This window comes from Diadema antillarum, unplaced genomic scaffold, assembly GCF_040938485.1.
Source record: "Diadema antillarum isolate AM-2024a unplaced genomic scaffold, OU_Dant_1.0 seq00000454_RagTag, whole genome shotgun sequence".
Taxonomy (NCBI): Eukaryota; Metazoa; Echinodermata; class Echinoidea; order Diadematoida; family Diadematidae; genus Diadema; species Diadema antillarum.
Window position 1 is genome coordinate 1333950 of NW_027271426.1, and position 12502 is coordinate 1346451.

A 12502-nucleotide genomic window follows, 5' to 3' on the forward strand; every position below is an offset into this window, starting at 1 on the left:
TCACATCTTCAGTACTTTGTCCTTCCCTCCGCTGGCCACCCGCTGACCATCAGGACTCCAGTCCACGGCGTAGACCTCGTCTGCATGGCCAGGCAGGTCCACCATCAGCTTGCCAGCCTTCACGTCCCACACCTTGAGGGTGCTGTCCGAGCTGCCGCTGCAGACCAGCCGACTGTCCGATGACCAGGACACCTGGACATGAGAGTTGAGAATTGTTCGGGAATGTGGCAGAGCAAGGCTAAAAGACATTTGAATTGACTTCTTTTGCACTCTGGCAAGAACAGCTTGCCCTCCCACAAAATTGGCTTACCCTCAAGAAAAAACAGTTTGCCCTAATCTATGCATATGAACCCCTTCTACCCATTATATAAATTTCTCATAGGCATCACTCTTTGTTCTGGAGAAGGAGCAGCTTGACGAAATCCTTGCACCTGTCAGATCATTTCTCACTCTCTGTTTTTTTAAATCAATTTCACACACATACAGCTGTGCCACGTTACCATGTCAAATATCAATACGGGAATTTCTCACACAGCTACGTCTTCAGCAAGTTTGTCTTGTTTTATCTACATGTAATGGCTCCAGACAGTAGTTTTGACAGTCAAAATGCACAGCTATCACAAGAAACACTCACAGGTTTGCCAAGATTCATGCAAGCAAACTTGTTTTATCTACATGTAATGGCTCCAGACAGTAGTTTTGACAGTCAAAATACACAGCTATCACAAGAAACACTCACAAGTTTGCCAAGATTCATGCAAGCAAACTCTTTGCAGTTTCTAAAACATTTTCACGACAGCATTACCAAGACATCCTGAACAGGCTTTTGGTGGATTTAAATCACTAATCAGGTCTGACAATAAGTACAAATACTCCTTAATTAGTGCCTCAAGCAACAATCATCACTGATTGTAGACTTACTTGATACACTTTGCTGACATGACCTCGAAATGTTGTCATAAACCTGCAAACAAAAAATCAATCACAAACACACAGAAAAAGGAATAATTAGATATAAACTCATAGATACAGATCTATTACACTTATACTGGAGTGGCAGAATATGATATAATCGGTCAAGTATTGGAAAAAAAATATCCAAATCCTGTTTGAAGTTTCACAATTCACATGACATTATGATTACAAGGCAGTAAGTATTTTATTTTATTATTATTATTATTATTATTTATTTATTTATTTATTCTTTTTTGGGGGGGTTCAAAATTGAAATGTATCAATGACAAAGCAGGTGAAACATATTATGGGATTTAGACTTTAAAATCAATCATTAAACTCACTAACATGCTCTTTCAAACTGCATATAATCACAAACTCACTTTCCGGTTCTTCCATCCCAAAGTTTGACCGACTTGTCGAAAGAGGCGCTGGCCACCAGCCTGGTGTCTGGCGAGAACGCCACCTCGTTGATCAGCTGCATGTGGCCCGTCATCCTAGCCACAGACTTCTTCTCCTCCTCCGGTTTCCATAGAAACAGGGTGAAGTCATCGGAACCCGTCACCATCCGTTCCGGCTCGGAACCCTGAATCACCACGATAGATAAATTATTGCAGAGTTCAAAATGCAGCTGCCAGAATTGTCAGAGGGTACACTCACATTAATTCTCACTCATGCAACCTGTCCTCCATCAACTGAACTAGCTTACCATCAGGTAAATGATCCACTACAAGATATGTATGTCTACTGACTCTCAAATGCATCCAAAGTCTCACTCCTCCTTACTTACCGGAACTCATAACTATCAGTGCAGGGCCGGCGAAACTGGGGGGGGGGGGGGGGGATCTCGGGTCTTCCACGTTTTTTGCACTTGTACATAGGAATACATAGGGTGTCACAACTATGGGCCCCCCCCCCCCACTTTTTTGACCCCGGAAGTGGCACCCGATGTGTGCTGAAGGCCTTTTGATTTTATTTCATTTTTTGCTCGTTAGCTCATGAAACCAGGAAGTGGCCCCCCACTTTTGAAAACGTGGCGGCAGTTATGATAGTGAACCATCCTGGTACACCCTCCACTCCTCACAAGGTATCACACTGAGCCATCCCACTACCAGGATGCTGACCACACTTTGTAATAGAGCATTTTCATCTGCTGCTCCCAAACAGTGGAATCAACTTCCCTGTGCTCTCTGCAACCAGCAATCCCTCAATGTAGAAAAAATAAATAAATAAGAAAAAAGAATTATAACTCAATTATTCCAATAATTTCATTGTGAATTGCACTGAAAATGTACATGGAAAATGTGCTATATAAATGCATTACTATTATGTAGTAGATGATAAGGCTGCTATCTTTGACAAATCTAACAAAAAGGAAAATCTGTCCATCAATTCTCAGAACAGAAAAAAGAAAGTAACCAAATAAACAAAGGTGAATTTACTTACCTTCACACTGTTATACCTTTCCAGAGCCATTTTTGATAATTCTTCAGCTGTACAGAATGACAAAAGAAAAAGAAAAAATCAAAAACACAAATAAAGATGACATCAAGTATGTTGTAATTTGTTCTTTACCAGACTAATTTTCACGATCTTCTCCTTAACCCTAACTTACCTGGGCTATTTAGCAAGCTTGAATTCCTTGGGGGGGGGGGCATTATGGTCCCCCCTTCAGTTCTCGGCCGTTGATCGCGCAATCGCCGCAAAATTTTGCATGAACATAAAGCCGGATGTAATCTACAATTTTCAAGATATTTGCATTTTTTATTCTAAATTAACTAATTATGAAAATATATGCAAAAAACCTCATTTTCATCTGTAATTGGCTTATAAAAGCTTATGGAATGCTGATTATTGGTGTAAATATTCCTAGTGACATTCCGAACATTTGTGTGTAAAAAAATTCAGTATCAAAATTAATTTGTTTTTTTATTGTTTTATCATTTTTTATGTATTTCTTTGTTTATTAGAACTTTTGTTTTTGTTGTTTTTTTCAGCAGAATTTGTCATACACATCTTTAGAAGCATAATTAAACTAAAATAAATTTATTTCAGCCATTAAAAATCAAAAATATGAATCTTTATATGAATCAATTGAAAAAACACAATTTGTATTGACTTTGTACTCAAAATCACGTTTTTGAGCAATTTTGGGGTGGACGAAAATATTTTGAAGGGACGTGGCTTCGGAACGGTATGCCCGGGCACGACAAATTTGGTCTCAAAAGTTGCGCGAGACTTGAAAGTAAAAAGTCAGTGAGCGGCGCGGTCAAAAAATTTTGCGCGGCGGAATGGTCGAGGAATTCGTCGGAGAGGGGGCCATTATGGCCCCCCCCCCAGGTAAGTTAGGGTTAAGCAATATGATGCTTTGAAAACAGTATCACGGCACAATGATGAATTATGCTATAAAGTTAGAAATTATATTTTGCAATGATGTACTTTCTTCTCATTTGTCCAGTTGAAGTACAAAATCAATCATTCATTGAAACTGGATTCCAGTTTCTTGATTCAACTAATTATTGATCTTATATTTTGCAATGTATGAGATTTACAAGAGGTGACTACCCCTCCTAAAAAAAAGAACAAAATACACAAGTTTTAATTCATAAGTACCATCTTTTAGTTGGCAAAGAATTTTATTTTATTTTTTTTACTACAGATGTGATTTGTTTGGAACCATCAGGAAAATACAAAAATACAATTGTATCCTTGGATTCTAAACAAAATTAGATCTGCTTTTAATGATAATCAAATCCTATCTATTTATATTCTTCAAACATTGCCATTAGGGGACAACACTACTAGAATTTGGTTGCAAAGATGTTCTGTAAATTTCCATCATCTCAAAGATTTAACTATCTTATGTACAAAGGCATGGCATAAGATTGCTTTCTCGTTTGGGGTCAACCTGTATATGGCACCAATATATAACAACATTACTGACAAACGCTTCCAGTTTCTGAAGATGACATCCATGTATGTTGCCATGGTGATATTGATGGGAGAACAGGGAAGGAACCTCACCAGTCTCACTGATGGCTCGATGGATGACCCCAGCATCCTTGGGATCGAACCAACTGGTCCGGAGGACATAGTCCGTACTAAGAGCCATGGTGTTAACCCAGTGGGTGTGTCCCTGTAGAGTCCGGCACAGCACGCCCTGTTCACAGACAGGCAAGACAAATTTTTTTCTTGAAGTATTCCGAACTTAACTGCTGACTGCCATTCACAATTAGTTATCATACAATGAAAATTATTACTTTGAACCAAAGCAAAAAGATCAGTTATAGCTTCGTGAAGGTTTGAGTGAAATCAAAAAATTGTCAAGCATGCTACGATGATTCAAATGTCAATATTACAACTTACATGGTGCCCAGTAGGAATATCAGAATAAGTAGCTAAGTAAAGAAATGACTATTTTACCCCTTCATTTCGGGCCAACTGAACTCTTCACTAAGGGCCAATTGAGTTCTTTATTCAAGACCAATTGAGCTCTTCATTTAAGACCAATCAAACTCCTCATTTGAGGCCAACTAAGCTCTTCATTTAAGTCTAATTGAGCATTTCCTATTAGGCCAATTGAGCTCTTGACTTGAGGGGAATTGAACTCTATTTGGAGCCAGTTGAGCTCTTCTTTGGAGATCACTTGAGCTCTGCATTTGAGGTCAACTAAGTACTTCATTTGAGGCTAAATGAGCTCTTAATTTGAGGCCAATGAGCTCTTCAATACAGGCCAACTAAATTCTTCATCTGTACGCAATTGAGCTCTTCTTTTAAGACTAATTGAACTCTGCATTTGAGACCAATGGAATTCTTCATTGGAGACCAATTGAGTTCTTCATTTGAGATCATCACATCTTCAAGAGACAACAATGTGACGGGCCAACTTACGTCCTGGGCCCTCCACACTTTGACCGTCCTGTCCTGACTGGCTGAGTAGATGAGGTCAGTCCCACCCCAACGGATGCAGGTGACCGACTGAAGATGGCCAGACATCGTCCGCAGACATGTTCCCCTTATTACGTCCCACACGCGGATTGTTCCATCCTAAAAACACAACAATGGACAAGAAGAAAAAAGAAGAGAAATATTAGACTCGCTACAACAAAAGGATCCGAAAGTCAGGGAAGGTCCATTTTCCGAAAATGGCATGACATTATTCCCTTACTCTTCCACTATAATTTCATATATAACATGCCTCCTAAAAGTACTCGGTTGCAGAGATATCAACAAATTCATGGGAGTGGTCTAAGAAATCAGCATTTCGAGAAAACCGCCTTCAAATTTTTCCTTCCGATGCAATCATGATCAAGGGAAGTAAGACAGTTTTCAAATTTTGACAATAGAAAGTATGCTCCTAGCAACCTCCGCGATGTTTATTCAAGCTTAGCGCCAGCGGTCTACGCATGACCAATCAGTAACCAGGATGCCACGCACTGACCATTAAGATCACAACCTCGTTGCTAGGGGCGAAGTCTATCTGCGGCGCTAAATCCAAATCTTTGTACACGTTTCTATTCCGTTGAATGTCTGAAAATCGTGGCCCAGAAAAACACTAATTTCTTGGCTTTCCTTTGATCATTTAACTTCCAAATTTCAGGAGATGATAGACAAAACATTAGACTACAAAATTATGCCAAAAACAGAAATTCAATGGTTCTGACCAATTTGATGATCTGACTTCAAGCTCGATTTTCTCGGCTCAGCTGTCAGCGACTTTCGGATCCTTTGGTTGTGGTGGGTCACACATCATTATTGCAGCATGATCATCAATTCAGAAACAAAATGCCAATCAAGTATCAGATATACAGTTGAACCTCTCTTATCCGGCCTCCCTTTATCCGGATCTCTCTATTATACGGACGCAATCTCACCGTGATTTTTTTTTTATAATTACAGGAGGAAAGGGGGATTCCCAACTCCTTGAGAACTCCTACACAAACACACATGAATTACATATACTTGATACATTTCTTAATAATTATTTAGGTAAATCATCCCAAGAATTTATAAAAGAAAATGATTTCATTCTTGCAAACACAAACCTCTATTTTGGGGTCTGTTACTGAGTGTAACAATGAAAAGGTTGCAGTATACACATTACTACATGTGGTACTACAATGGGCTACATCAGCACATGTGTATGTATATGTACATGTATAAAGCATTGAGTCTCCCGTATCCGGCCAAATCCCTTATCTGGATGAGCCCCGGTCCCGACTTGTCCGGATACGAGAGGTTCAACTGTATAATGAATATCAGAAGTCATGTACAGGGTTGCTAGACTAGTTGGTGCATTTTATTGTTATTTTTTTCTGATCTACCTAGAAAATGTAGGCAGACTCATGAATAATTGTTTGATAAATAAACACCTCTTGTTACAATAACAAGCTTGTACATTTTCTGTATACACTGCACAAATGAATTCACACTTACACTTCATGAAATAGTCAACAAAATAACAAACATTGTTTTCCTGCCTAACGTGTTCCACAAAATAAGAAATGCAAGAGAACAAACTATTGCCAAGAGATTCTGTTTTAGTTACACAAAATTAAAAGTGCAACCAACTGCCTCACATTGAATGTTGTAGAAGATGGAATGTAATTTCAATTGCTTGCACTTATAATTAAAGCTGACAGTAACATTTTCACTAGAAAGCACTCTTCAAGTACACTTGATTCCACAGAGTGATTTGTAATGTCATGAAATGAACAGTATGTTTCACTTGCCAAACTTGCAAAAATGGCAATATCTCCTTCCTGCTATATTATGTAGCAACTGGGTCCTGTATACTTTGCAAGTACCTCCTGTGCATCTGCTTCCACTCCTTTACTTACTGTAGATTTTGCTATACTGTATACCTTATACATGTGCAGCTGGAGAAATACCGGTCCTTTATTACGGGCAGCAATGTAAAGCTTATTAATTGTCTGTTCGCTGCAGAAGGCTAATTGGTTTACCACTTTGACCAATCAAAGCAGAGTATTCAATCATTGCATTTGATTGTTATGACTGCAAATTGATTGCTTTGGGTTTCTTATACCACAACATCCAAGTCAAACAGTATTTGGGCAGCAAGCGGAAATGTCGAACACACAAGTAATTGTCCATCTAATGTCATAAGTGAAGTTTCAGCTGAGATTTTAAAGAAGCCTTCCAGTGTTCCCCAATATGTGCGTGGGGACTCTGGGAAACATACCTTAGATGCTGATGCTAAGTGCCGGCACTCATGGTTTAGATGAAATGGTTGCCATGCCAACCAAGTGATCCATTGCTTGTGTCCTGTCAGAGTTCTCCCGATTGTTTTCCCTGTTTCTGGGTCCCATACATTTATCTGATATGTCAGAGAGTCAGATGAAAGAAATGATTGGATCATACACAGGACAAAGCACAACACAGACATCTACCTAACATATCTTATCAAATATTCTGAGTTACTTCCATTTTAACAATGAATTAAACATAATCAAACAGTGGGTTATTTGCAAATGCATATTCATAAAAATATTTGTATATTGACCCTAACAATACTGCTCACATTCAAGCAGTCAATCAATCAATCAATCAATCAATCAATCAATCAATCAATCAATCAATCAATCAATCAATCAATCAATCAATCAATCAATCAATCAATCAATCACTCACTCACTCAATCAATCGGTCGGTCGGTCGGTCGGTAGGTCAACCAACCAACCAACCAACCAACCAACCAACCAACCAACCAACCAACCAACCAACCAACCAACCAACCAACCAACCAACCAACCAACCAACCAACCAATCAATCAATCAATCAATCAATCAATCAATCAATCAATCAATCAATCAATCAATCAATCAATCAATCAATCAATCAATCAATCAATCAATCAATCAATCAATCAATCAATCAATCAATCAATCAATCAATCAATCACTTACTTAAGAAATGTTTAATATCCTCCCTTGGAATTCTAATCTTTTCTCTATCTATACATTCCTCCCCCAGTTTCTCAGTAATGACTCTATGAGTACAATATTGTTGTCCACTATACTAGCATTCACTTCCACAAGCAGCCGTATGCATCACAGCTACAAACCTACTGTGGAAATATACTTTATCACAATCTGGATCACATATATGGCAGACAGAGCAGTATGGAGACTGCAGTCCTCACCTGACTGTTTTTGCAGCCTGAAGCAAGTTTCTTTCCGTCCGGTGACCAAGCTATGCACAATACCCAGTGCTTGTGACCTGAGGAGTCAAATAAAAATTGTTAACTTAAAAGAAAAAAAAATTGTAATTTTCATATGAGTTTGCAGTCTTAGCTGTGTGCATTTGTTTTGTCAGTTTAAGGAACACATTATGCTTTGCATAATTAAATCCAGGAATTAATCTTTCAGATGAATAGTGACTCTGCATGGATAACCTGCAACAATTCAACTATAGCATCACAGTACAAACAATAATGATAAATACAAACATTTATTTCTTCTTTTGTATAGCCAGATGTGCCCATGTGATGTTCTTCACAGACATATGATTTACTGACTGCATCACTGTATAGTCACCAGGCAGGGGAAAGGGGAAGGGGTTGGGAACCACAGTGGGTTGGCATCATTCACTTGTTTCCTTAACAGATCACTAAACTGATTCACTCAACTCTTTGCAAGGCGTCAAGTTAAAGATCTGTAATGTGCAAAGGGTTAACCGTCTCTCACATGGCACCTCCATCACATGCCCCTGTACAGTAGTCTCCACTTCATCGGGGAGTGTCTGGCAGAGCATTTCTTACCCAATAAAGGGGAATGCCTGATTAGGTGGAGTGTACTGTATGCCCATCATGAGGAGAAAGTTGGGCTATACCCCCTCTCCCCCCCCCCCCCCCCCCCCCCCCCTCATCACACACACACATACACATACACAAATGCACCTTGGGCTTACTAGCAGCCTCAATATAAAAATGTTCTTCAGCCCCCATTTGAAACCTGCAACCCTTTTGTTTTAGAGGCGGCCATTCATTTAACCTATGCCAGCCAGCTTGTCTGACATTTGGCAAAAAATAGTTATGTGCAGCATTTCAATGTTCAACTGGCAACTGAAGATCTTATGTTCGCAACTCATCTTCCTCTGGCGAGAGGGTGTGGCTAACCTTTGCATGTGTGCTGTGGCGTTTCTGTTGTCACATCCCAGAACCTCACTGTTGTGTCTCCTGAACCGCTCGCCAAATACCTGTTGATCAGAAATACGGGATATTTCTTTGACAGCTTGTACTCAGCACCAACAGAGCTAAGTTTTAGACTGAATCCACATAGTCACACCAAACAATATCACTGTGACCACTCCCTCATGACAATTGCCTCACACACAGTTTCCCTTGCGGCGAAGTCTACTGCAGGAATTTCCCAGAACAGGAATGATTAGGCCCTGTTTTAGCAAGAGCTGCAAATCAGTAAACACATTCTGTGGTGAGCTGGTAACAAGTTCTTAATTCTGGACTTTGACACTAAAATATCTACTCAAGATCTTATTGAATGAACTACCTTAGTCAAATCTAAATTAATCAGTTTAGAAACTTTACTCAATATCTCAAACTCTGGCCATGGACTGTTACATAGTAACTTCTGACCTCATGACCTCAGATCAAGTTTGTTCATCTTTGTACTGACACAGAGAGAATGATATCACATTTTATTAAAAAAACCAACTAGTTTTAACCTGATCATGATAACGAAAATAATAAGGTGCAAAAAGATTGCCAGGGACTAAGAAAAAAAATGCAATGCCTCTATCACCACAATCACAGCTGAGTCTAACAAAAAAAGAAGAAGAAGAAAAAAAAAGGGTGCCTTTCGTACCGGCCATCTGGACTGAAGGCGACCGATATGACGGCCTCCGCATGACCCTCGATGGTGCTGGTGCATCTCGTCACTGCCCGGACTTTGAACACGGCCTGTGGCTGGTAGACGATGGACAGCACCTGCTCTGTCTCCTGGTCCTCCTTCTTGAGGCTCTCCGCAAGAGTTGAGGTTATCTCCCTCTCATCCACATAGAAGGCAAAAGGTACGGCATCCTCCTGGATACAGGATATCATGATACAAGCAAAGATCCTTAACCAGTGAGGGCATTGGAGCAAGAGGTGCATTGTACCTTCCCCTTCTCATTTTCCAAGATGTTGGGCATTGCAACAGGATTCTGTGTGTTCTAATGTATTTTTTTCCAAAATTCATCTATAATACATCTATGTTTTAAACGATAAAGAATGCTGTTTTTTTTTTCCTTCAGTTCATCATGACACAATCTATTCTCAATTCTATGTTCTCACTTAATGTGAGACAGCCTCTTTCGTGTTAGCACCTCTTTTCCTAGGAGCCCAGACATTACTGATCTGCTCAATGGATGGTTAGATAACAACTAGTGATGGTGTGTTCTGTTAAATAACATTTCTAAGTTTACCTAACACTGGGAGAAGAGCATGTGATGCCACTCAAACACTCAGAGTTAAGCCAACTACAATTGTACTTACATGTACGTAGCAATAATGATACTGATACATGTGCATAATGCTGAATATTTTATCTACAGTGAGTGTGTTTTTTCTTTTTTTTACACTTTATCACACTGTGTGAAAAGGAGTGCTTCACATTCTTAACAATATCACATTTTTGGTACCGGGTATATAATGAAGTTCTTGAACTAGAGATCTACATGTAGTGCATTGGCTCACGAAAGTATTAGACACATGAAAACAAAATGATGCATAACAAAGAAAACTAATGGTTCTATTTGAAATTTAAAGGGGATGGCTAGTAACCGATCAGTGGGAATCAGTGGGAATGCTGAGGGATGATTGTTCCAATCCTTGTGGGATTCATTTAAGAGTACATTATATATCTACTGTTGTGTGAAAATTATTTGCTTCAGAACGGTCTCATATTCAAGTAATGTGCAGATTAATGCCCCGTCACTGACCAGGGACGCTTACCTTGAAACATTAAACTGCACATTACTTGAATATGAGACCATTCTGAAGCAAATAATTTTCATACAAGAATAGATATATAATGTACTCTTAAATGAATCCCACAAGGATTGGAACAATCATCCCTCAGCATTCCCACTGATTCCCACTGATCAGTTACTAGCCATCCCCTTTAAAAAAGATAATATTATCCAAACTACATATGTCATGTCTTAACCTTTTAAGCATTGATATTACTCCCAGCAAATGAAATAAATAAATTAAAATGATTATTGTCATTCCATTAACATCCAAATCATAAAAAATTATGTCAAAATGAATTCAAATTCATTGAGGATAGATGAAGGTGTGCACAGTGGATGAACTGCATGGTGCAAACTATACTCTGAAAACGTTCATTTGATTTACAAAAAGAGAAACATTATGGTGCATGTATCACATAATCACCCTCTGAGTACCTTTTGAAGAATTGCGTTGCATATCAGCTGCAGCTTTTCTGTCGTCACGTCAACAGGCAGATCAAATGGTGCACCAGCGGTCTCACCAGTCTCACTCACAAACTGTGCTAGAATTCGTTGTCCCTCCTCCATTTTTACCTGAATGGAAGAGGACAAAAATTGATGGAAAAGTGCAACAACAGTATCTCAGAAAGTCCTATAATTCTTTGAAGAGATGGTAGAAAAGTTGATTGTATCACTGGATGCTTTTTTTTCGTGGCTCTGAATTCCGTACTCGGAGGATGAAATTTCGGTCAAAAATAGCACCATTTATTCACAAAGTCCTGAAGATTACGAATTTGGCAAAATTATGAAAATTATCAACTCCCATTTTGGGAAAATAGACTTCAAATATACCCCTCTCCAAAAAGTTGTCTTTTTGCGTGGTGTAAAATCGCATCATAATTCTGGACACGATTTTCATAATGGAATACCTTGGTAATCAACGTCTTTCACACCTTTATATCCTTGCGCCAGAATCACAATTCACACCCACGAATCACCATACACATTCCTGACCGAGTGGACGACAAAGAAAAAATCAGCAAATGATGCTCCAATTTTGTATTTTATGGTAAAATGTCTCACTTGAACATTTCAAACAGTTCACGCGATGAAACCCAAGTGAATAATCAACAGCTTCTTCTAAATCTGAGGTAAAATGTGGATTTCTTCGCATTTTTACATTTTCATGTCGCGTTTTTTGCGATTTCGGTCCATAGAGTCATGTTCTGTGAGGCTAATCTACGAAGTCTCGCGCCTATTGAATGTCATAGACATTAGTACGCAAAAATGTGCGTGTCCGAAATTACCATGCTGTCCAGTAATACCATATAAATTTTAGTATTGGTTGAGGAGATCCGGTGAGGATTCAGTTTTAATGTTTTGTGAGATATTTGGAAATCAAATTTACTCTATGAAACGTTAAAGAGCACAACTTAAGGGGAATAAATTCATAAACTAAAGTTTACAATGACTGATGAGATATCCAAAAAACAAGCAGGTCAAACAAAGAAATCCCAATATTGTATAGCTGGTCTAAATTACACTGTTATTGTTAATATCGCGTAGGGTCTACAGATA

At 38.9% G+C, this 12502-nt stretch overlaps 1 protein-coding gene across 1 annotated transcript; it reads right to left on the bottom strand.

Annotated features, from left to right (window-relative positions):
- Positions 1 to 11530, bottom strand: LOC139732879 (notchless protein homolog 1-like). Its single transcript, XM_071643717.1, has 11 exons — positions 11381 to 11530; positions 9799 to 10016; positions 9093 to 9172; positions 8118 to 8194; positions 7157 to 7291; positions 4846 to 5001; positions 3979 to 4114; positions 2401 to 2447; positions 1338 to 1540; positions 922 to 964; positions 1 to 192 (listed from the first exon to the last, which is right to left on the bottom strand). Exons 1-11 carry the CDS (start codon positions 11510 to 11512, stop codon positions 1 to 3), a joined length of 1419 nt encoding a protein of 472 aa, XP_071499818.1. The 5' UTR covers positions 11513 to 11530.
- Between the last annotated feature and the right edge of the window lie 972 nt (positions 11531 to 12502).

Bases quoted from the DNA above. Each gene is read 5' to 3' on its own strand.
- LOC139732879 (XM_071643717.1), bottom strand. From the start codon at position 11,512: ATGGAGGAGGGACAACGAATTCTAGCACAGTTTGTGAGTGAGACTGGT. The intron at 7,292-8,117 runs GTGAGGACTGCA...CTGACATATCAG, and splicing joins CAGGCTGCAAAAACAGTCAG to ATAAATGTATGGGACCCAGA. The intron at 1,541-2,400 runs GTAAGTAAATTC...GTGGTGATTCAG, and splicing joins AAAGGTATAACAGTGTGAAG to GGTTCCGAGCCGGAACGGAT.